Source organism: Ziziphus jujuba, chromosome 7, assembly GCF_031755915.1.
Source record: "Ziziphus jujuba cultivar Dongzao chromosome 7, ASM3175591v1".
Taxonomy (NCBI): Eukaryota; Viridiplantae; Streptophyta; class Magnoliopsida; order Rosales; family Rhamnaceae; genus Ziziphus; species Ziziphus jujuba.
In genome coordinates, this window is record NC_083385.1 from 13,950,611 (window position 1) to 13,975,152 (window position 24,542).

The following is a 24,542-nucleotide window of genomic DNA, read 5'->3' on the forward strand; positions in this document are numbered from 1 at the left end:
GTTAAATTGAAAATTAGTGCATAAGCAACTTATAACCGTCCACCTTAAGACGTTTTCTGTAGTGATGCTCAACCATAAAAATGCTTTTTGCAGCGATATTCATAACCAAAGAAAAGGATATCTTAGAGTAGAGAAAACATTCTCTACAATGTCTACATTAGATGATAAGCAAATCCCATATCGCTTCTTGTAGTCCTCCTGACCTAAATTTTGTATATGTTTTTTTTTTTCTTTTTCTATTTAGTCTTCCTTGGATCAAATAATAATAACATATCGGAGAGCTTACAAGTCACATCTCCGCTGCATCAAAATCCTTAATTTCCCTTTACCGGGCTTTTTTTTTTTCCTTTTTTTCCACTCTTCATCGCTCGACTTCAAAAATAAGAAAGGTGAAAAAAAAAAAAAAAAAAAAGTATGAGCTCATTTACAAATGAGCCCCCAAGTTACCAAAAAAATTCATAGATGGGTCACATTCTTCAGATTTACAAGCCTACCTATATACACTAATAGACATACGAAGACATAGCTGCACCCGTACATGATGTCAAATCCCAGCATGGTTATTGCTCAATGATCTAGTACCCACGTGCAAATATTTATGCCATTATCTGCCAAAATTTGCTAAAGAATGTCATTAGGATTTACAACTATAAAAAATCAAGAATCAGGACTAGTATCAAATTTTGCAATATAATCTTGTATAGATCCATGAATCCTTCCGTGATATAGAAGACTGGTACAGCAAAAGTAGTAGAATTTTCAGTTAGTGATGATGGGAATATTATCATGAACACAAGCAGAGAAATCACTCCCTTCTCATTTTGGGAATTTGTTACTGTCCAAGCTCTTAACCTGAACCTCATGGAATGAAAATATACAGGGCTAAAGAACAAAAATAAAAAATAAAAAATAAAAAATTGTGGAATATAATCCAATACGCATGTTAGACACCTTAGAATGCAAGTTTCTGAAAGAAATTTTTACCGAGTATGAAGTGTTCTACACTTCAATGCCTTCATTGCTGCCTGTGCAAAAACTTGTGCTGCTTCTGCCTCAGCTTCTGCTTCCTCTGCTTCTCTCGCTGCCTCTTCAGCTGCTGCAATAGCAGCTTCTGCCTCTGCAACTGCCCGTGCGGCAGCTGCAGCTGCCTCTTGTGGAGTCATGCTCCTCATTTCGGTCAGCTCTGCATCAATCTGAGATTTTGTAAGAATATTGAGATCGCTCTTCTCTGCTCTTAAGGTGTCTTTCTTCCTTCCCTCCAGAAGTAACATAGAAGAGCTTCTTCTCTTTTCGGAACTTGTTGAACTTGGTGCAATCCGGTACCTATGCTTTACCTGTCAAGGCACATACCATAAAAATGATAGGTTGGTGAAATCATAATGGTACCATTAATTTTCCTTCAAAAGTTCTTTATAAACTACTTATTCTAATTGGATTTTGCTCTTTTATAAACATACCTGCAAAAACATTATCCATCCCACAAATATCAAATCATATAATCAATCAATACACAAGCATAGTTACGGAAAGTTGTTATCATTCAGAAGTCCAACACACTTGCTAGATGTTCAATATGACCTTAAAACATAATGTACAATAGACTGGTCATAACTTGCAAGTTTACAGGTCAATGTCTTTTCGTGAAATTAGCTTCAGGAGCTCACCAATTTCTATACACTTGTGTTTTGAAATTTCATTCTCACAGTACTTGACAGAATACCTACCTTAATCAATTTGCCATTTGCTGTCATATGCTTTAATTTTGTAGAAAGCAGCTTCTTGAGGTTTGGTGGTGCCCAGTACTGCTCCTATATAAATGAAACTTGATAATGTCAAAATTGTTTCAGATACAAGAAAGCTACATAACAAACACTAAGACATATAAGTGAGACAAGTACTGCCAAACAAACTGTGGGATAAGCATGTACTAGTTCACTTGGTGAGGACCATGAGGTTCCATCGTTTTCAACAGACTATTAAGAGAAAGAAACTTGATAGGCAATTAAATAATGTCAGACTTTGTAAGCACTTAAATAATGTCAGAGATTTTGTAAGAAGCTGCCTGAAATCGATAATCATAATTAGAGAAGTGTGCAAGCCTAGCAACTTGATTGCAACTGAGATGATAAAATTATTAATTTATTATTGATTTCCGAAAATAGTCATGTTATTATCATTCCTTGATGTTAGAGAAAACAATGCTATAACAAAAGATCAGTTTTCAATAACTATTTCTGGACAAAAATAAGTTAACAAACGTTCCAAGGACTAAAAACGCAATTCATTTTCTGCTGTTGAGTTATTACTCATGCCCACATTTGAACTCAGGATCATAAAGACATTCAGTCCAATAAAGCATAGTGATTCAAGATCATAGGCAGGAACACAATCATTTGACTTCTTAAGTATTTGTTTTAAAATTTAATGGGTTTCTGATATTTTGGAAAGCGTTAGGATTCTGGAATTATAAAAGAAAGATGCAAGTGTAGAATACCTCTATATACAAAGCAATTGCAGCCCTATCAGAACCCCTTGGCTCCTTCAAGTTAATAATAGCATCTAATATAAGATTGTCCAACCTACAACCAATAAAAGATGTCAAGCAAGAACAGAATAGCAAAGAGACCAAGATGACACTTCTATGGACATTATGACCTGAAAAGCTCCCCTCAATTATGAACTGTGAGATTGAGATTAAACTTCAATTCATCTTTTATCCATTTCCCTGTTTCTATCTCTCTTTATCTCAATCTCTCAAGCTATGTAACAGGCCATTATACCCCAATAAAGGCATACAGATATAACTCCAGCTTCATGCATGATATCGCTACTCATAAGAGTTACTTATATAGAGTATTACACCACAATCTTATTAGACTTCAAGAATATTCCACGAGATTAATCAAAATTATGTCATTATGAACCATCTAATAAGTTTTTCCCCACAACAACATGAGCAAAAGAACATTGCAACTAAAATATTTTCTAGACAACAACATATTAAATAGAAGAGCAGAATGTGCTACCAATGAACTTTAGATCTAATCAGTTCTCAATAAAGAAATGTGATCCAATTAAAAAGTTTTCTCACTGGTAGAAGTCCAATTAAAAAACTTCAATGACTAAATTATATGCATCCACATGAATATCCAAATCTTATAAGTGATGGGAATTAAAAGCAACAACTATTTATCATATTAACAGAGTAACCAACCTTGCCACTGGTTCTTTTGAATTAGTAATCCGCAATGGAACATCAGAAACAGCAAGGGGTTTAGCATCAACAACTTCTTCATCATTTGGAAGTACGGTGGCCACAGCCAAAGGATTGTTTTCATTCTTAGCAGTTGATGGATTCCTCTTAAGGGCAAGCTTAGCTTTCTGCCTAGAGCCCCATATCGCAGTCACATTTATGTTTCTCCATTTATCCTGTCCAAACCAAAAACTTCACATATTAATAAACCATAATGCATAAAGTAATATTGGCAACATAAAATTAAGCATAGATCTCTAAGACTGGGCTTAAGGATGCAACAAATAGAATAATTATCATTCAGATCAAATTCTACATCTTTCAAACTGAAGAGAAGGTAAAAATTCCTCTCTGTAAGTGTTGAGAATACTAGGTAAAGGTTTGCAAATGGATACCTTGAGATCAACATTCGAACGCAAATGCAAAATGCTACTGAATTCTGGGTCTGTCAGTATTGTGCGCCATTTGCCAGCTCCATGTTTGATTACTCCAGCTTTAAGGGCCGCTTCTTCTTCAGCTGTCCACTTCTGTTTAGGAGCACCCATCAACAGAAGTAACACTTCGAGAAGAAACCTGAACAGTTAAACTCAGCACTGCATTACGTAAGTAGATTAATAAAATACAGAATAAAGAATAACTTATATATATACATATATGTATGGTAGAATATAAATAAACAACAAAAGAAATTTCAAGGAAACAAGAATTCTGTACTGAAAATGCTCGTGAACCTTTGAACACCATTATCTCAACCAGAGACACAAAAACAGGAATGATCATACTAGATAAAAGTAAGTAAAAATTTATAAGACCTTGATTTCACCTACTAAACTATAAGTCCATGCTTGATGAAGGAAAAATTATCACCATGGAAAAATCACGATCACAACAATCATATTGATTACTAGTTCAAGTCTTCCAGAAGCTACTTCCTAGCTCAGAGCATCTTAAAACAACGTAAGACATATGCACAAGAAAACAAATATGCTCAAATGTCCGGAAATTTGGTTCTTTTAGAAGGAAGACGTTATTTGGGCAGTGCCCATTAAATTGTAGCCATAATTTAACCTCTAAATCCACATAATCAACAAAAATAGCAATGGTTTTAGCTGCAAGAAGTGTAAACTTCCACAATTTAATACGAATAAAGAAAATACCATTAACCATCTTCATGAATGCTATCTGTCTTTTTTCCAGTTCAAAAGCAAACTCAACTTCTGAAAGTTTGCAAAGTAAATTGATTCTTTATGCATTAACATAAGCAAATCAACTGCAGAGAAGGCAAGAACGAACAACAAAAATGGCAATGAAAAATCAACAACTCCCAACAAATAAAAAAAAAAAAAAACCACCAAAAAAACCAAAAAAGAAAAGACTAGAAAAGCAACAAAATTTTCTTTCATTTTGCCAAACACGATTTCGATAAAGCCTGAAAACTCTCAGAAACAAACAAATTAAAACAGCAGGAAGAATAGGCAAATATGATCGCCGGTTGTCAACGTAATGATTAAAAAAAATGTGAAATTTTAAGTAATTTCCGCGATTCAAAAGTATCTCTTAACAGGTTTTGCAGCGAAACAAATTGACAATGAAGAAAAGAGAGAGAGAGAGAGAGAGAGTGGGAAGTAGGAGAGGTGTACCGGATCGAAGAAATTAGTGGAAGCTGATGGAGAATGTGGGAAGTGTGAGAATTTCACATTCAGATCATTGGGTTGTCCCAATTTTTTCAGAAAAATTAACGTTTAACGCCGAGAGAAAGAGAGAGAGAGAGAACCAAATTGAGGGAGTGAGAGAGAGTTTATAATTTGTGGATTTTTCTTTTATTGTCCATAAATGTATAAAATTCCTTTTTCTCTCTCTCTCTCTTTTTTTTTTTTTTTTTTTTTAAATATTCAATAAAAAAAGGACACACAATTCTCTGCTTGTAAATAAACTTGCAGTGTCACAGATAAAACTTAACTCTACGGCAATATTTCATTTACCGATATATTTAATATGTATTATTATTTAATTGATTTATATTTAATAATATTTATTTATTTAAAATTTTATTTATTTATATTTAAATTATATTAATATTGTAATTAATCAAATAGTTACATGTATATTATGTATAATATATATGTTGATGTATTAAATAATACTTTAAAATTATATATCAAAATTGAGTAAAAAATTTGAAATGTTAATGCATTGCTATAAACTGTAATTTCTCATTTGATTTAATTTATAGTATTATATTTTTTTTAACATTTTATTTATGAAGAGTGTAATAGTGAAAATAAGTGCCAATTTTTTTAAACACTTTTTTTTTTCTAATTTCTTAATTTTATATTAACATTACTTTCTTGCTATATTAGTCATGCCAGTCAGTTTTTCTTTGTAGTTTTTTTTTTTTTTAACTTGAAATATAATTAAAAAAACACACATGGTTGACGGAAAGTAGGCCATATTATATAATATTTCAAAAAAAAAAAAAAAGAGGGAAATTGTTCGTTTGCTCATAGATTTATTTCTATGAGTCTTTTTGAGTCAACGTTTAGAACGTGTACTTGAGGGAGATATTCCAAAGGACCAGAATTTTTTCCAGCAACTTTAATGCTTCTTAATGAATCTAAATCCCATTGAGTGGTAATGATATTCCATCTAAAAACTAGCTAACCCTTATAAAATAATTAAGGATCTTTATTTGGCTTATTATTTAAGGTAACATAAAATTATCACTAATAATCAAAGAGGGTAAAAATGAATATAGTGGATTTTGTTTTCCATTGCCTTCTTGTGGTTCTCCTCCAGAACTGCAGAACATTTGAGTAACAAAGTGAAATAAATCCAAAAGTATTTATCAAGTTGTTTGACTTATAAAGCACAAAGTGAAGTATAACAGCTTTTAGATTGGCATTTTCAATGTGAATTTTATTATCCAAAGTTATAGAGGAATGGAATGGTGAAGTGTCATTTTTTTTGTTGCCATTTGTTGGTACATTTGGAAGTGGAGGAATAAGTAACTGTTTGGCTGAGAACTGTAATATCAATAGTTATGTACATAGAAAGCAAAAAGTTTCATTGCAAATGGTCCAAGATGCATGTTCTTCAGGCTGATGTTTGTATTCCTGGTTCTTAATCAATGATTATTCCCTTTGGGTTTCAATAAAAAAATAAAAAATAAAAATGGTCCAAGATGAATGTGCTTTTTTTTTTTTTTTTTTTTTTTTTTTATAATTGGAATGCATTGAACCCAAATTTTCTCGCTATAGAAGAGATAAACACTCCTACTAAGTTGTCCCCTCAGGAACACTGTTTTTTTTTTTTTTTTTTGGCTATATTAATGGCATGCATGTGATTGCTCATAAATGCTAGCTGTAACTCCACGTTCAATTTTTCACATTTTGATCGAATAAAATGTCCTTTTGAGTTCTTTCATAAGTTTAATCTTGACTATGTAACTTGGGTGACCTTACTTAATCTGGAGTTTTTTGGACTATATAATTTGCATTTGAAGGGATCTAAGAATTTTTCTATTTATTATTAATAGCAATGGTCATAAATATATTGTTATGATTATTATTTAATGATTGTATTCAATTATATATTGATCTTTTTATTTTAAAATTTTAATTTAAAAAAATAAAATTTATTAAACAATTGTTTAAATTGTTAAGTGGACATAAGTGATAATATTTCAATGATCACAAATATATATATTTTTTTATGTCTACATGTTAAAATATTTTTCCATTAACGCTTATCCTATATCCGGTTTTGAAGGGGATTAATACTAGAGGACGCAATTACCAGAAAAGTGGAAAATGTGAACCTGAATGAAAAATAAAACTAGTGTCATTTTGGTCTGTTATCTTCCTTTTTCATTTTTTTTAGTATTTAGTTTCCTATAAATAATGACTAACATATTATTTAATAAATTTATTTGAAGTGATCAAATATTTATCAAATAAAAGTTGGTAAAGTAGTAAAAATTGAATAATCAAATAATGTAATAATTTAGTTAACATCGGACCTATATAGAGTAATTACATTTAAGTATATGTAAGATTAAACACTTAAAAATGGAATAAATTTGTCATTTTAACAATGTCATCCTTGAAAAGTTGGAAATATATTTAAATACCATGTTATCTAATTAAATTTCCAATGTTTTAATTTAAAACATTTAAATTGGAAGAATAAATTCTCATTTTAACAATATCATATTCAATAGCATGGTGGAGGCTAAAGTAACTCTTTTTTCCCCCCCCCCCTAAAAAAAAAGGATTTGTTACTTCCATTTATAAAGAAAAAAAGTCAAATAAGATTGGCTCAATCTTGAAGGTGTTATTTAATCAAACTTCAATGTTTGGATTTGAATTAAATTATTATTTTAAAAATTAAAAAATATAATTTAATCACACTAAAATGATGGTAATAAAATGAGGATTTGGATTCACATGGGAAAAAAAAAAGATTAAATGCATTTTGATGCTCTCAATCTTCTAAATTTTATGATTTAGACCTTTAGATTTTAAAAGTAGCCATATAAAGTTTTAATTTTTTAATTCCTATGGCAAATTGATTCAATTCATAGTTTAACAAAGCAAATTAGTAATAGTTTTTTTCATGCGGTTGTTTTTTTTTTTTTTTTTTTTCCTCATTGATTAAATATCCTGATATTTTTTCCTCTACAGAATTTGTTATGAGTTCCTATATAGAGCTACTGCTAATTTATTTACCCATATTAAAAACTAGACCATTGAAAAATTAAGATTTAAATTAGATCAAGAAACTAAAATGAAATTAAAAAAATAAAATGAGGATTATGATTAGAAAAAAATTAAAACTGGTCAAAAAAATTAAAAATTATTTGTTATAACAATTTTTTTAGAGAGAGAGAGAGAGAGAGAGAACGGATAGGAGGAACAGTAAAATACATACTATTTATTTTCTTTTTCTTTTTTATTTTTTTCTGAAAAAACATTACAGAGCGTGAGCCAGGGTGGGTGTGCGCGATAGATTCGTTGGCGAAATAGAAATGGCGTCCTCTCTGCGTCGCATCTCGAGCCACGCTGGTGCTCTTCGAACCACGGTTGCCCAGTGGTCGAGGCCATTCTCCGCCGATGCACTCGTTGAAGTCAAGCCCGGCGAGATCGGGTTGGTCTCTGGGATTCCCGAAGAGCATCTTCATAGAAGGGTACGACCCCTCATTTCTCCTCTCTCTCTCTCTCGCTCTCTCTCTATTTGATAAATTGTTCTGCTTTTGACCTAATTGTTTAATTTTTCAAGCTCTTTCTGATTATTAAGAATGTAATATTGGGGCATTTAGTTGTATGCTTCCTTGGTAATTTTCAGTGAATAATATTAGTTTTTGACATGTATGGCAGGTGGTAATATACTCACCTGCTAGAACAGCTTCTCAACAAGGATCAGGGAAAGTTGGGAAATGGAAAATCAACTTCTTGTCCACTCAAAAGTATGTGGGTTTTGATTTAATTGCTTCTTTTTAGCAGGAAATTTTTGCTAATTTAATCTCTAGGATCTGAATTTTGCTTTTGCTTAAGCTTCGAACCGGGCTTTCGGATAAAATTTCAGATATTCTTGAAATTTTCTAAATTGTAAATTTTGTTAAAGGAGCTAGATAGTATGTATTCATAATTGTTCAAAATATGTAAATTGATTCTGGACACCGTTTTCTGCCAACATTTGTATATTGTTGATTTGTTTGTTGGATTTTGATCACAAATTGCTAGTTGTTTTTGTTTAGATTCTGAAATACAATTTATTTATTTATTTTTAGGTGGGAAAATCCACTGATGGGTTGGACATCTACTGGGGATCCATATGCAAATGTGGGTGATGCTGCGCTATGTTTTGACAGCGAAGAAGCTGCAAGGGCATTTGCAGAGAAACATGGTTGGGATTACGTGGTATGTTTTAGTTATCCTAATTTTATTACTATATAATTTTATTCTAAAAGGACGCTTTTGATGTTTTGTTGCTTGAGATGTTTTTCAACTCAATTGTTTCTTAGATCATCCTTACACATTTTGAAATTTCCCTTACTTCTCCTGGCTTTTCTTGGTAATAACGTAAATTATATATGTATTTTATGTTTCTTGAGTGCTTCTTATGGTTATGCAAGGATTTTTATTTTTATTTTTAAATATCGTTCACTTATTTACAACAATTTTTTTAATTCATCTGCAGGTTAAGAAACGACACACACCATTATTGAAGGTTGGAAATTCTTTCTCTGTTCTGTTGATGTATTTGCTTTCTCCCTGAATCATAATATAACTGAAGTATTTGGGATGGGGTTGGCAGGACCCCATGGTAGAATCTTATTTGGTTGAGATTACCATGTCAGATATAATAACGTAAAATCTGCTTAAAGTTTGATGAAATTGAAATCTGCTATGCATTTAGGTTCCCATACCTGGTAATTGAGACTTGTCGTAAGGGTCTTTGAGTATGTATAAATGGTTCGTTCCATAGTCTGTTGATCTTCAACTGTTCTGTTGTCTTTCACCCATTGAGATTATTAGGAAGGCATCAAGTCCTCATCAGTACTCTTTCTGCTAATCGTGCTGATTTATCATTCTGATTTCTTTACATCTTGAGTGCTGCAGAGGGTTTATGGCAGCGCTGGAATTAAAGTGGCACAATTTATTTTATGTTTATTGGTTTTTTTGTAGAAGCTCCTATACTGTCCTCCTCTTGACATTTTTGGTTTTGTTTGGTGCATGAATTTTCACATTTTATGCATGATTTCTTCTGTTGATTTGGCTCAAATTTTTCTTTGTTTTGGATATTGTTTCTAAGTATTGTCAGAATATTCTTTTGTGTGCCAAACAAACATGGACTGGAAAATAAGTAAATAATGGCTTCCAATTTAAGGAACTAACTAGGCTGTTTGGTGTAGTAGTAGTGGTAGTAGATGACCTCTGTAGGGTAGTCTAAGTTCTTTCAGTGCCTTGAGAAAAACTAAAATATAACCTAATGTGGAACAATGGAACTCATGTTACCATTGTCTCTTATGAGACCAGGTAGGACATTCAATCTGCTATCCACTGTTGCCTTCTGTTCCGTAGTGCTTACTTATTCATCCAGAGTGGATTTGCAGTATTACGATTTACAGGCAGTAGTAAGAAATTGGTTCTTCTTAAGAATTGTATCCTCATCAACTATGTGCCACATTTGCGCATAAGGTGCTCTAAAAGTGTTGATAACAGGCAACTATATATCTATACAAATTCATAGCTCTACTTGTCAATGTGTCAATCGTAGCAGTCGTCCATTCTGATAACTATATTTTGTATATCCACATTCTAATTATCTGGTAGTTCTAATTTGTGCAACCTTTCTTACATTGTGTCAGCCGAAGGCATATGCAGACAACTTCAAGTGGAAGGGCCCTGTATTGGATGGAAAATGATTCTGCAACTGGTGTTGTTTCTTGGTTATATGATAGAGACATTGTGCAACAAGGCTTTTGGTTTTCTAATTTTGTTAAGAAAATCAGTGATCTCCAAATGAACTCCTTGATTATAATAATTGGGACCCCCATGATTTATACATTTTTGCTACACTCTTGTCTCTTTGATAAATTGTTAGGTTTGTACTTCCTGTTAAAGTTTGCAATGGCCCCTTGTTTTACATCTTCCACTTCTATGTACAGAGAGATGTTACAATGGAAAAGTAAAACCCAGCAAAATGGTTTGGAATGATGTCTACCCCTCCCTACTCTATTCTCCCTAATCGGGAGAAGAAAAATGGTTTTGAATCTCCTCAAAAGAAAAGGTTTTTTCGTCTATCAGCGACCGATTTCGTTTGCGCAGCGCCGGTGAAGGGTAAGGCCACAAGGGCCCTAGCTGGTGCTTACAAGGAGGGCCAAAGAAATGTTTATCTTAAAATGCTTTACTTTTATATTTATTTTATAAATAATTTGTTAAAATTTCAAGGGCATTTTCGATATTTTTACCTATATTATTCTTTAAAAAAACAAAAAATTATAAGTGGATTGAAAATCGAAATAATGTACAATCAATTCACCTCTATTTGAATATTTCTAATGCTGCTTCATTTTTTTTTTTTTTTTTTTTAAGATTTGTAATGATACAGGTTAAATGGATAGTAAAAATATAATAAGAAGAAATAACGAATGAATTTATTATGATTTTATTCAAAAAACAAATGCTTAAATAAAGAGTTTCCATTAGACTTTCACAAAAATTTCACCCTTCACTCGTTTATCTTTTCAAACTTGCTCGACATAGTTTTTATTTGGCGAAACTCTATTTCAATGTGCACTGTTGGAATGTTCTAAGATCTCTTTTAAAATGAATCAGTCATTATATTCACAATCGATATATTATTTCTAATTAAATTTTCATTTGACATACAAAAATCTTTATTTGATTTATTATATTGCTATTACAACTTTTAAATAAAAAATAAAAAATAAAAAATTATTAGTTTTCTCTGAAACTTGTAAGATGTATGTAAGGTAAGCCTAGATAGGTAACGTAAACATGGAGCGTTTGAGATACAAAACTCGTTGCACAAAAGAGAAAATTCATCAAATCATGAAACATGGAATATCTACTTTATGATTGGCAATGCATATACAATTCCAAAATAACTACGTTTATATCTTCTTAATAGGCAGCTTTCAAAAATCCCTGAAATGACAAATTTGCCACTACCGGTTCTGCTGTTGGTTGCTCAAATGAATGCTCTGTTAACGGAAATTCCACTAGTATCAGGTAACAGCTTCTTTATATAGTACTTAGAATTACGAGACAGGTTTATCTTTCTCCTTCGCTCCTCTGGTATCAATTCAATGGAACATTCTGAGAACCCCCGCCTCACAAACCTGTGTAGAATGTAGCCCAAAAAAGAACACAATTTCATTTTCCACACTCAATTATACTAAAGCCCATTTTTTATTTTTTTATTTAAAAAAAAAAAAAAAAAAAAAAGAGCAATCAAAATAACTTGGGCATTAGGAAAATCCAAGGATGTAATTTTCCTGTTTCCGTTTCACTGTCACTCAAATTCGCCATCGCCATTCTGGTGTAAAAATAACCAAAAGCCTTTTCGAAAGGCCACTCCATAATCTTAACCACTACCAGAAATCTCACATTGAAAGGAACCATTTCATATAACAGAACCACTATGGCATATGAGCATGTAATTTTGGTAGACGGAGTTAAACAAATAAACTAACCAATCTGCAGTTCGAGTTGTAAGCAAGAAAAGCCTCTCCAATCCAAGAGCAGACGCTTTCTTTTCGATATAATCTGCACATATTAGATATCTTGTTGAAACATTATGCACAATATGTCAAAAAAGCAACATGATAACCAAAAATTTAATGCACCATTTAATAAAAAACCAAAATCAGCCAACATATCTGGTAAATTCATATTATGTTGTATATTTTCTTTTAAATTCATATTATGTTGTATATTTTCTTTTTTTTCTTGTGTTAGTTTTCTCTATGGTGCCAAATTAGGTGCGTATAGACATCTTCGACATAATTGTGGAAGAACTTGGTCAACTTGAGAAAATATTAGGTAATTTATTGTCTTCCCTAAGAAGTGATTACTGCCTCAATTTTGAAAGCTTGGAGCTTTTTTATCCTAATACAAGCCTTTCACAGCATATGCGAAAAGAGAAGTTGAGTAATTTTTTCACATGTTCCTTTTTATTTTAAATCAGAAAAAAGGAAATGCAACAAGGATAGGGAAGTGCCTCTATGTTCCATGGTTTAATGTTAAAAACTATTCAATACCATACCAAGTAATTTATCTCCTTGCCCTTGTCCTCGGCAATCCGAAGAAACAGCAATAGCAGCAACCTCTCCACATTTCTCCTCTAAGAAAGGAAAAAGAGCAGCACAAGCAATGATTTGGCCTTCTCTTTCCACAACAACAAAATTACACAATGCTTCAAGTAGCTATACACACCAAAAAAGTTAATGTCAAAAATACTTTTGCAATTAGGCAGCAACAACATTTGAATTCACTTCAAAGAGACTTATACCAGAATGGCAGGAGGATTCTCAAAAATTTCTTGGTAAATTTCTTGGTAAGTATCAGTAAAAATTAAACGACATAACAAAATTTTGAAAGAGCAAAATTGCAAACCTCTTCATCAGTCCTGCGGACTAATATGCCAGATGCTTCTAAAGGTTGTATAATCTCTCTTATTCCAGATAAATCTGTCACCCTAGCTGTCCGAGTTCCTTCATAAAGGTCACTGAGCATAAGAGTTTAATGTACAAGTTAGGGTATGATGGATAAGACCTTATTATCATCCAAAATCAGCACTCCCATCATAAGATCCTAACCACCAAATGTAAGCTTTATGATTAAGTTTCTTATTCCATGCTATCTTAAATTAGAATTCTCAGAGAAGGAATTTACTTACATTCAACTAAAAAAGAGATTTAAAACAACCTTGCATATGTACTCCTTGTCAACTACATTGAAAATTAATCTCCTAGATCCTACAATCAGTTTACTTACAGTAACTGATAGTACTAAAGCAACATAAAAATTAAGTTAGGTTCTCAGCCAGATTGACAAATGAAAACTGACCAAAATTATTGCATGTCCCTAGCTATTCTAGCACTGCATCTTAAATTCATATTTTTTAACAACTAAAAATTAGACATCAATGGCTAGAATAACTGCAACTAAGCAAAGTAAAATCTCAACAATGTAACAGATGATGCTTTTAAGAATGCTCTTTGGAAGTTCAATGGGATGCCAGCCGGACATAGGTAAAAAATATATCAAGAAACGAAAATCAAACATGGGAGTGTAATATGTAGATGGTTAACACAAAAGACACAGACAATACTTTAAGAGGACATCAACTGAAAAGTTTGCATACCTAGCCACCATTGTCCCCATTCCATCTCTTTTAAATAATTCCAACAACAAAACTCCCTCTTTGGTGCCATCTAATAAATGCACTCTTTGGACGCCTCCCTGGCAATGCGGCAGAAAATACCATTGGCAGGGTTCTTGACACTCAACATAAAATACAGCTGAAACTTCAAAGTATGCAGAGGCAAATCATGTGAAGTGACTATGCCATGCAGGACAATGCCATGCTAAGGCACAAAAACAGTATGATAGTAACTATGCAAGTATTATCTCTTATAGATAAGGATTGAACTATTTCATTAAATGCAACAAAAATAGACGCTATAAAGAAACACCACCCACTCATAGCAATGGTGACAAAATCTTTGAAATGCTAAGCACTTTCTTGAGCATTAAAATCTGTAGTTACGAGATAAAGGAAATATATTAACATTCTTTGTATTATTCATTCCTATCTCATCTTAAGAATTGCTTTACAGCTTCTGACGTTGAAAAAATATCTTAAAGATTCCAAATCAAAAGTTCGGATCTCTCTCTCTGTGTCAGCATTGTAATTTAATAAAATAAAATCAGCTGAAGCAATTTCTGCATCCAAGATAACAATTTACGATGAAGAAAATTAATTTTATGTTCTTTTAGTTAGATGAGTTAAATCATTCAATGGAATAATATTTAAAAAAACACATGAAACAAAGTTCTAAAAAAACACTCAGGTTTTGAACAATTTGCACAATGCAACCACCTTAAATGAAACAAGACGAGAATAATGCAAGTTGAAATTCTCAGAAACCAGAATAATAAGTTACAGAAGGCTGGGATATACACATTTTAGAGAACATCTATTTATGTACTGGGAAGAGTGTTTATTGAACTAATGAACTCACCCTACAAACAAAAGCTGCAGCGGCCAATTCTGAAAGGTAACCATTTAGTCGACTTTGCCGCTCATGACCTCCAATAGCAAAACCCTGTTCACCTGACCATAGTCCATTCCCATTGTCAAAACCAACACCATTATGAAACATTCCAGTATGCTTTCCCTTCAGAGTATTGCCATTTTGTAGAGAAGTGCTATAACCACTACGACCAAGAGAAGCTAGATCGTCTTTGGCAACAGCTTTCACGTAGCTAGCAGCTATCTCACTCTGTTTAGCACGTTCACGAATCAACATGTCTGCCTCTTGAAGAGTCAAGAAGCGAATGAGACGGCCACTTTTATCCAGAATTGGACCATCTATAATGCAGATAAGTTTGTCGGCTTCAATAGCTAATGCACAAGCTGTTGCAACTTCATAAGTGCTGAAATTTACAATAACAGATAGCATCAGCAATCAGACATTGCTTATTTGTCATATAAAATATAAATGGTATATACAATTCTTAGGCTGAAGGAAAACTAGAACGGATGCAACATAAAAATTCTGTTTTCAATCAAACTAATCCATTATGTCCACCCATAAAACCTAAAGAGCATACTTGCAATTTAAAACTTCCCCAGTGCTGGAATAGCCCAGGTTGCTCATTATAACAATACAGCCACCATCAAGCCTTTCACGCATTCGAGACACGTCTACTTTCTTAACTTCACCTGTTGCCCCATAATCGACACCTCCAACAACTCCCCTTCTCTGCCAAAAAGGAAAAATATTCTTATAAACATAGCAAAATCAGAAATCAAATTAAGAATTTGAAAAAGCTATCACTACTATAGAGGACAAAAAGAATGTAATGTTCCAAATTCTTGCCTTTGCTGCGAGAAAGTTACCACTAGCTACACTAACACCGACATCATGCAAACGACTACTATCACCATGTCGACGAATATTACACATGGAGGGTCCTGGAGAAAGCTTTGCCTCTAGCATGACATGGATACCCCCAGCTGCTTCCATTGCTGCTGCTAGAGACTGAGTATCAGTAATTCTGTATTGCCCGACATGCTTAGGCTCGCTTCCTTCAAAAACCAATAAAAGGTGGTCAGTTTCATCCAATTCTGAACACACCAAAAAATAAGAAAAGTAACAGCTTTAAAAAAAAAAAAAAAAAAACAATAAAAGAAAATTAAAAAAAATTTGCCCCCAAAATAAGAAAATCAGCTTTTCTAACCTCTCTCTTCAAGAAGTTTGTCAATTTGCACGTGGGTCCCCGGAACAAGAATAAACCTTATACCCAGATGATGAAGGAAAGCAATATCCTGTATTTTAAAAAATTTATGCTTAAAAAACAAAACTTTGGAAAAACCCTTTACCTTAGGAATAAATGAACAACCTATTCCAATGACCAAAACCCAAACAGAAATCAACTAGACAAGACCAGAATATTGTTTTCCCACTAAGAGTTAAAAAAGAGAATGGGAAAGCAAAGGTCCTGCCTTTAAAATAGGGTCCAAGTGAGGGCTAGCAACAATTTCACCAGAGATAATGACAACAAAGGTACCACCTCCGTGAGCCCACAAGTAAGGCCAGGCCTCACGGAACCACCGCACAAACTGATCATCTTCCACAGAGTTAAAGCTCTGTTCGTCGTCGCTAACACGATCAAATTCACCGGAAAGACTGCACTTTGCCGAAATTCCACTCCTATCCTTGCCGCCTCGCCAAGATTTCAACGGTGGAGAAACGGGTGGTCTTGGAAAACAGTGGCGGCGATGAAAGTTGTTTGAAATGGAAGAGATTTGGCGGCGGGTTTGGAAAAGAGGAATGTGAGGACGTGAAAAAGAAACGGCCATGGAAGAACCCAGAAAGTAAAAAAGGCTAACACAGAAGGAAAGTATCAAGGTCCCAACTCCAGGGCTGCCTTGGAGCCCAAAAGGTAGTTCTTCTTCAACTAGCCACGAATCTTTCACCCCATTTTCGTGGCCTCGTTTTATTGATTATTTATTTTCAGCACACCTTTTTTTTTTTTTTTCCCCTTTTTTTGAACTTTTTTACTCATAAAATTTATTTTTAAAAAAAATTATCACTTCATCTTAAGTTGAACAATTCTTATTTATTGAATTCCAAAAGGTATAGATTTTCACACACCAATTTTTCAAACACGGTTACAGACATGTTTGCTTATTAAGTTATCATAACTGGAATTTTATTTAGCAAAATTTTACTTTTTTTTTTCTTTTTCTTTTTTTAAATTATTACTTTATCAGCTGTTTGTTCGCGATCTCAAATTTTTTTTTTTTTTAATTTAGTATATTCTACTTTATTTAGAGTCGTCGAGTTAGATTTTTTTTTTTTAATTTAATAATTTGGTTTATGAGTCAAAATTGACGTGTTTGTTTGTTTGTTGATCGAAAGTTAAAAAGTTCCTATGGATCAATCCCCACAGACGAAATTGCGTGGGTCCACACGTAAATTTTTGCTCGTTGGTTTGTATTCACGTTTCAACAACTCTCCTCCATTGTAATATGACCCCACCTCATTTCAACTGGGAGAGGACACCATGATTTGAAACTCAACCCAAAAACTTGAGAGTTGGGTTAAGTAACTTAAGAGTTGGGTTTAGTTCCATGTCGCTAGCTAGAGGATTTTTTTTTTTTTTTTTTTTTTTTTATCTTAAATGTGAAATGAAATTGAATTGAATGTAATTAATGGTTATTTCAAATATATTTTTTAATAGTACATAAAAATTCTGATACAATTTATCCTAAATTTATAATAATTATGGAACTAGAATAAAGAAGTAGGAGGCGAAGTTGATGGCATTCTCCTACCAAGTGAAAAAAAAAAAAAAAAAAAAAGAATTTGTCGGCGCCACATGTTTTTGAACTAAGCAATTCTGTTTTGAAGTTGGCGTTTACTATGTTTTTTGTTCAGACGCACGGAAGAAAAAATAAAATTTCTAACTTGTATAAGAAATTCACAAGGAAAATTGAGATAATCATGAAGCTCTTTGAGGAAGATGAAAAATTTGAATTGTTATTTAGGCCCCAAAATCATTTTTCCACAAAATGTCATGAATTGCATAAGGAAGTACGACACTTGGATACTGAAAGTCTGAAATGGCCTGCCAGCTGGGGTTTCTGCGACTGTGAGGTAACCAGAACCCCAAAAGAAAAGAAAAACAAAAAAAAAACAAAAACAGAAAAAGAGTTTTTGGATTCATAAACCAATTAAAGAGAGAAAAGGAAGATCAAGAACAACAATCAGAATGGAATAGTTTTTTCGGAGAAAATTATACGTTGTTTTTATGCATTTGATCCATAGAACTTGACAAACTTTAAAAGCAAGTGAAAGACAGAGAGAAAGAGAGAGGCAGAGTACCTACCTTGAGTATGGTATCCAAGTTTGGATTAGAAACAATTTCTGAATGTAATATCACAACAAATGTACGGCCTCTGTATGCAGAGATATATGCTTGAGCTTCTCTAATAGCCTCCACGAATCTTTGGTCTTCCTCAGAGACACCATTTTCCTTTTCCATTTCACCTTCCCGTCCCAACCCACCAGCCACCAAATTTTTACTTCTTCTTTTTCCCATTTCCATTCTCAAACCAGAAGCCCACCAGCTAAAGCTCTCATCTTTCACTTGCAAACCTCCTCTTTGGAAGAAATCTGGTTTACACTCACAAGTGGACCAAGCTGACCCACAAATTTTCTGGCAAATCCATGATCTTGGTCTCAAAGTAGCCATGCCTAAACTTCAAAAAACCCAGAGAGAATTGAAGAGCTTCTCTGAGTGATTTAGTGTGGAGAGAGAGAGAGAGAGAGAGAGAGAGATGGCGACAAAGGAAAGACCCAACAGACGCGGCAAAACGAAGGAGTCAATGTGAGACAGGTGGAGAGTAATATAAAAAACTTGTGACAAATGACCCAACAGAAACAAAATTGACGAGTTGAGAATTTGATTCCGTGCACACTGCTTGCTAGTCTTGCTTCTGAAACCAAGCACCAAAGCACTTGGGTCTTCTTGGCTGTGCTTGCTTAAACGGTCATGAAAATGAAATGACTCATATTGTCTTCTCACCGTTTTCCGGTAAATTTGTTAAATTAAACAGCAGATAAAATAGATTAATTAAAGAACGTAACATATATTATATATATATATATATATATATAATAACCACGGGAGCTTAATAAACATATGTGGTCCCTGTGACATGCTCGAGTTACACATTGATTACTAAGTTGTATGTTATATATTACTTTTTTCTGTATTTGGTCGCTTTTGTAGAAAAAATTCACCAATTTGCAGGAATATTCGAAGTTTTGTTCTGTTATGAAAATTTTGAAGTTTCATTGATCGACTTTCATATATAAGCTGAGTGAATGATAGTGGAGTGGGATTTTAATTACCCCATTTTTTTGACACCATATTATTTTTTTCACGTGGGTACTCTAATATTATTCAACAATGTACCATATGTCCTCATCCTACTAAAGCCAGTCATACAGAGAAAAATAAAGATAAAAAGTTAAAAAATAAATAAATAAAAAATCATAATATTATAAGGTGTTTGAAGAGACAAGACAAGACTCAATGTAGAGTCATAATTGAGGGAAAACAAGTGGTCCCTGAAATGCACTATGCAGATGGTGCTTCTCTGTCACAAAAAGAGGTCTTCATTAGCCATTGAGAAAGAGATTCAACAAACGCATAGGATGAAGTGGAGGATTTTCCTATCTGCTTCACCATAGATACCAACCATACCATAATGGTAGATGATAAAAATATGCTCTTCTATATGACAAAGATTCAAGTAGCATATATATATATATATATATAGAGCGAGAGAGAGAGAGATTTCATATCGTTATGATAATTGTCTATGTCTAGCTTTTTCTCTTTGCTACATTATTAGGTGCCTTTTGTCTTCAATCAGGATAACAGATGGCCTTTTATATGCTTTAATGTTCATCAAACTTCACACTTGCTAATTTTATCGGTAAATTTTTGAGGCCATTCAAAATCAGTCTAATATATATATATATATATATATAAATGCTGCTCCAATCCAACAATAGAAATACAGATTGAAGCTTCTGTTTATATTTAAAGGTACAACAGAAAATGGAAAGAATATCATTTCAATTTTCAATGGGGTTTTTAAATTGCATGTAGCTATATATTATTAGGCTTTAGAGATGCTTAACAGACTAATATAAATAGAAATCTGAAATCATCCACACTGATAAGTGAATATATAGAGTTTTGAGTGAATAGCATATATAGAAATGTTTTGAGAATTTTCAATTGCATCTTCTTGTCTACACTTTTGCTGATTTAATGTAAAGACTTGAATCACTTAATGGTTTCCTATTTCACTTCTTATATATGCTTTTGGCGTATTTAATATAAACACTTGAATCTCCTAACATAATCACAAATGAATAAACTCAATCAAGATTTTGAGATGATCCTTTCCTATGCTTCTTTGATATATTTTCATGTTTATCAATTTCTTTTGGCTGAGAAGGATTCTACGTATTTTCATGATCACAAAACACATGTTATGTTCCCCTTTAAAACTAAATACTATGCCGAATGATTTACCGAGTCTCAGACGAAACACACGATTTTCTTAAATTTGTTATTTATTTATTTACTTGCTTTATTAGTATTGTCACAAATTTTCGTTTGCATCGACCAAACCATATTTCTACAGCCTTCATGAGTCAACAACTGATAGCGAAGTGGCAGACATTACCGCGAGTACACTGTTATGGCAGTTGGCATCATGTAGAAACTCAAATTAATCCTTTTTACCTGTTTGTTGTGTGTGAAATTTATTCATTATATTCGTTTTATATAATATAGTTCACATACTATGTTTATCCCTTAAAAATGAAGCTGTGTAGTCGCAAATTTTATATTTAATTTAATCACTCGCTATTACATATAAACATCAGCACTGTCAAATCGACGGGATGATGCTCCTGTGTCCCTATATTGATTTACGCTAACAAAAAATTGACGTTTTAGCATAACATACTTGTTGTTCAAAAAGTTTATAATATGATTTTTTTTCATATATCTATTTTGTTTTATGGTGATGTATCATATATCAAATGTAGACCCATTTAAATAAAAACAAGATAATATATTGTTAGTTTACAATCTTACAGTATCATAATGATATATTACTAGCGCATATACGCTTTCAATGCATTCTAATGATCTACAGTGACTTCGTTTTTCTTTTCTTTTTTTTCGTTTTTGAACAACTAGTCTGTTTCTTTTACTTCAGAGTTGAGCAAAAAAATCTTCGGTGAATCTGGTGTACATACACCCCCACTCACATTGGGATTATGTACACCCGGTGCACCAAAGCTTCTCTAGAGTTGAGAGTACAGTCGACATGGATGCGATCATGCGAGACTACTAACATTACACGTGTCACGCATCGTGAAGATGCCAAGTGATGTAGATCGAGAATGAAATTTAGTCGATATAGTGTCTAAAAACAATATTATGATAGGAATTAATAGCAAATGCTCTTGCATGACCACTAAATAAGATTGGCATAATAATGTTTGGTTGGAAGAAATTGTGAAATGATATAATGGAAGAGCCCAAAACACATTGCACAAACAATTCTTGCTGATCCATCAGCAATCCAGAGAATAATTGAACAGGAAAAGCATACTATATTATTGAATCCAAACCAACAAGAAATGTTTCTCCACATTAAGAAAAGTGCACAGAATGTTTGGAGTCTTGCTTTACAGATGCCCAAGCAAAGAATCATGTTCAGATTTCAGCAAGCATTTTTCTCCCATTGAATCTACTTTTAAAAGTCTTAAAACATGAAGAAATTATAAATATATATATGTATATGAATAGACCACCATCACCACCACTGACACAGAAACAGCCCAGAACCAGAGGATGTCTTCAGAAGCAAGCATCCAAAAGGCAACAACAGCAGAGTGCTGCTAAACTGCACAACCAAATAATTTTAATCATCAATTATCTCATTATTAAAACCAAAACCACCTATTTTCATTTGATGATTATTTTTGTCCCCCTTCTCAAAGATTCTCTACTATATATACATATTTTTAAAGTACCAAATCATAATTGACGAAAATTATCAACAATAAAACAGTTATTTACATCTCATATTACAAAGAATATAGTCTACTCTAGGATATGGCATCTTGACACACACATAAATAAACAAACACCAAACAGAAGAGGCTTGATATTTATATTTCCTTTTAGGTTACAACATGGCTTGATATTGATACTTCCTTTTCCTTTTAGGTTACAAAATATAACAAAATACACAACAGCCAAATCATCAACGAAAATGCCAATGACAATATCTATAACTATTTGACCAAGTACTAATTATTATGGGAAAATAAACGGTCTGAAAGAGCAACAAAACAAAAAAGTTGAAGCTGGGCAACCTCAAAAAGCAACATGGATTAGAGAAAGAAAATAGGGTGCTTCAATTCTATGTCAACCTTTCAATTTCTTCCTATATGAACCCAACAAAAACTTGACAATTACTTTCCTCACCCAAATTGGCATTAAAAATTTGATTTTGAAAGCAATCGAAGCAACAAGTCAGCAAATTAACAATAAAGAAGAGAGAGAGAGAGAGATGGGGCTTTTAATTACCATCCTTCAAGGCAGCCAGTGGTGTTGTCTTGTCTGGGTGGAGGCTGGGCATACTGGGGTGCATAACCCTGTGGAGGGTAACCCTGAGGAGGATAGCCCTGTTGTGGTGGTGGATACCCCTGTGGAGGGTATCCAGGTGGAGGATATGCATCCTTTGGAGGGTACCCTTCCAATCAAAATCACAAAGGAAAATTCAAAATTTTTATCCCCAAAAATAAATAAATAAATAAATCAAAATCAAAACCCACAATTCAAAAACTAAATCCAAAAGAACCTAATTAAAAGACTTTTATTCTAATCTAACACATAAAGCAAGATGAGTACCTTGGGGAGGAGGAACACCCACAGGAGGCTGCTGATTATTGTAGTAGCTCATCTTTCTTCCTTGGAAATCAAAAGCCAAAAATTGCCCTCTTTTTTTCAAGATCTTAGAAACAAGAAAACAACTGGGTTTTTGAATAAGATCAAAGTAAACAGTGAGAACTCAAAGAGAGTTGGTTCTTATTATAAAGGGAAAAAAGCGATAACAAGAATAATAATAATAATAATAAGCATGAAATAGAATTAAAGGCGTTGAAAGTGTAAGAAAAGGAACCTGAAACGAAGTTTCTCGGGAATCCAATGAAATGAAGAAACCGACTCTTTAGGGGTTCGGTATGCAGAAGACGCGCAGTTATCAATGCCTAAAACTATTTCCACAAAAGAGGAGAACAAGTTAAAAAAAAAAAGAGAGTTGGACCCTTCAAGAAAAAATACCCATAAAGAATCCATTATATTCATTGATGACCTTGCTTTCCATAATTGTATGCCTTTTACAGTTTTATGGTCTCCTAAAGTCCTGTTTTTACTAATAAAAAATTAATTAATAACATTGATTAATGTTAGTTTGCATTAACAATAACAATATAAAATTGTTTACCCAGTGTTTCTTTTACCGAGTTACGGAATATGAGCACGTAATTGTATTAAAATATTAGCCCAGAAAAAAAAAAGGAACATTGTTATTCAAAGAAATAAGTGTGTAAATAAGATTTTAACAACAACAACAACAACAACAACAACAACAACAACAACAACAACAATAATAATAATAATAATAATAATAATAATAATAATAATAATAATAATAAAAAAAAAAAAAACTAATGGTAATATCCATACTCATTTATTGTGAAGTAAAAATAAAATGTTTTTACCAAAAAAAAAAAAACTATAAAGTGGATAAAGTTTCCACAGTATATTAAACGCGTGACGTGAAAGCACCAAAGTCTCCAAGATCTTAAAAAGTCGTCTCCCCCGCTTTAGCCTCTTGATGATTTTGTTGTGGATAAAAAGGATACTTTCTCAATCAAATATTATTAAGCGTATATCATACTTTTAGTGCATAAAATTGTCATCCAATACATTTGCTCATCTGTGTAAAATAATTAGATATTTATTCCATTTAACGATAGAATGTATTGTCTGATAAAAAATAAAAATAAAAATGATAGAATGTATTCTTCTCTATCTTAATATTTCATTAAAAAAAAATTAGCAAAAAATATAAATATTTATTTCATTAAAATATATATATATATATATATATATATTTACTATTAATGGATTGTATGCTTAGATTCGAGTCCGATCAAAATGCTTACTGTGGCAAATAATAACATCAATTATCAAACAACAACAACAACGTATTTCTTGTTTTTTTTTTTTTTTTAAATTTTTGGAGTAAGAAACAACAAGGTATTTGAAGATTAAAAGTTGAAAACCATATACAATGGTGGGAACCAAGTTGGTTGAGACTTTGAGAGGTGGACAGTCGTAAGAGTACCATTGGAGAATGC

At 32.7% G+C, this 24,542-nt stretch overlaps 4 protein-coding genes across 8 annotated transcripts; 1 reads left to right on the forward strand and 3 right to left on the reverse strand.

The window, feature by feature from the left end:
* Window positions 1-75: 75 nt before the first annotated feature.
* Window positions 76-5,079, reverse strand: LOC107424928 (telomere repeat-binding factor 2). Of its 4 annotated transcripts, none has more exons than XM_048479838.2 (7): window positions 4,894-5,074; window positions 3,649-3,826; window positions 3,215-3,429; window positions 2,495-2,579; window positions 1,725-1,808; window positions 985-1,334; window positions 76-608 (listed from the first exon to the last, which is right to left on the reverse strand). In XM_048479838.2, exons 2-7 carry the CDS (start codon window positions 3,796-3,798, stop codon window positions 605-607), a joined length of 888 nt encoding a protein of 295 aa, XP_048335795.2. In that variant the 5' UTR covers window positions 3,799-3,826; window positions 4,894-5,074; the 3' UTR covers window positions 76-604. The 4 variants fall into 4 exon arrangements, with proteins under 4 accessions (XP_048335795.2, XP_048335793.2, XP_048335790.2 ...); XM_048479836.2 differs by having other exon boundaries at window positions 606-733; window positions 4,894-5,077; XM_048479833.2 differs by lacking the exon at window positions 76-608 and adding an exon at window positions 615-852 and having other exon boundaries at window positions 3,649-3,846; window positions 4,894-5,079.
* Window positions 5,080-8,203: 3,124 nt separating this feature from the next.
* LOC107424932 (NADH dehydrogenase [ubiquinone] iron-sulfur protein 4, mitochondrial) lies at window positions 8,204-10,832 on the forward strand. The gene is made up of 5 exons (XM_016034828.3): window positions 8,204-8,438; window positions 8,629-8,717; window positions 9,042-9,171; window positions 9,452-9,481; window positions 10,623-10,832. Exons 1-5 carry the CDS (start codon window positions 8,280-8,282, stop codon window positions 10,677-10,679), a joined length of 465 nt encoding a protein of 154 aa, XP_015890314.2. The 5' UTR covers window positions 8,204-8,279; the 3' UTR covers window positions 10,680-10,832.
* Window positions 10,833-11,763: 931 nt separating this feature from the next.
* LOC107424957 (probable amino-acid acetyltransferase NAGS2, chloroplastic) lies at window positions 11,764-19,073 on the reverse strand. 2 transcript variants are annotated; one of them, XM_048478795.2, is made up of 10 exons: window positions 18,403-19,073; window positions 16,249-16,336; window positions 15,888-16,096; window positions 15,619-15,770; window positions 15,027-15,441; window positions 14,147-14,244; window positions 13,396-13,507; window positions 13,046-13,205; window positions 12,474-12,546; window positions 11,764-12,119 (listed from the first exon to the last, which is right to left on the reverse strand). In XM_048478795.2, the coding sequence occupies exons 1-10, from the start codon at window positions 18,766-18,768 to the stop codon at window positions 11,969-11,971; spliced, it is 1,824 nt and encodes a 607-aa protein (XP_048334752.2). In that variant the 5' UTR covers window positions 18,769-19,073; the 3' UTR covers window positions 11,764-11,968. The 2 variants fall into 2 exon arrangements, with proteins under 2 accessions (XP_048334752.2, XP_015890353.3); XM_016034867.4 differs by lacking the exon at window positions 18,403-19,073 and adding an exon at window positions 16,514-17,199.
* Window positions 19,074-21,702: 2,629 nt separating this feature from the next.
* LOC107424908 (splicing factor-like protein 1) lies at window positions 21,703-23,490 on the reverse strand. Its single transcript, XM_016034797.4, has 4 exons — window positions 23,300-23,490; window positions 23,029-23,150; window positions 22,705-22,870; window positions 21,703-22,015 (listed from the first exon to the last, which is right to left on the reverse strand). The coding sequence occupies exons 1-4, from the start codon at window positions 23,482-23,484 to the stop codon at window positions 21,970-21,972; spliced, it is 519 nt and encodes a 172-aa protein (XP_015890283.3). The 5' UTR covers window positions 23,485-23,490; the 3' UTR covers window positions 21,703-21,969.
* Window positions 23,491-24,542: the final 1,052 nt, after the last annotated feature.

Bases quoted from the DNA above. Each gene is read 5' to 3' on its own strand.
- LOC107424932 (XM_016034828.3), top strand. From the start codon at position 8,280: ATGGCGTCCTCTCTGCGTCGCATCTCGAGCCACGCTGGTGCTCTTCGA. The intron at 9,172-9,451 runs GTATGTTTTAGT...ATTCATCTGCAG, and splicing joins AACATGGTTGGGATTACGTG to GTTAAGAAACGACACACACC. The intron at 9,482-10,622 runs GTTGGAAATTCT...ACATTGTGTCAG, and splicing joins GACACACACCATTATTGAAG to CCGAAGGCATATGCAGACAA.
- LOC107424908 (XM_016034797.4), bottom strand. From the start codon at position 23,484: ATGAATATAATGGATTCTTTATGGGTATTTTTTCTTGAAGGGTCCAAC. The intron at 22,871-23,028 runs GTACTCATCTTG...TTTGATTGGAAG, and splicing joins GGGTGTTCCTCCTCCCCAAG to GGTACCCTCCAAAGGATGCA. The intron at 22,016-22,704 runs GTAATTAAAAGC...TTGGTTGTGCAG, and splicing joins ACTGGCTGCCTTGAAGGATG to TTTAGCAGCACTCTGCTGTT.
- LOC107424928 (XM_048479833.2), bottom strand. From the start codon at position 3,798: ATGGGTGCTCCTAAACAGAAGTGGACAGCTGAAGAAGAAGCGGCCCTT. The intron at 3,430-3,648 runs GTATCCATTTGC...TGGTTTGGACAG, and splicing joins GTTCGAATGTTGATCTCAAG to GATAAATGGAGAAACATAAA. The intron at 853-984 runs GTAAAAATTTCT...CATGAGGTTCAG, and splicing joins TGTAGAACACTTCATACTCG to GTTAAGAGCTTGGACAGTAA.
- LOC107424957 (XM_048478795.2), bottom strand. From the start codon at position 18,768: ATGGCTACTTTGAGACCAAGATCATGGATTTGCCAGAAAATTTGTGGG. The intron at 16,337-18,402 runs GTAGGTACTCTG...TTTAAAATACAG, and splicing joins ACTTGGATACCATACTCAAG to GATATTGCTTTCCTTCATCA. The intron at 15,771-15,887 runs GCAAGAATTTGG...CCTTTTTGGCAG, and splicing joins GTAACTTTCTCGCAGCAAAG to AGAAGGGGAGTTGTTGGAGG.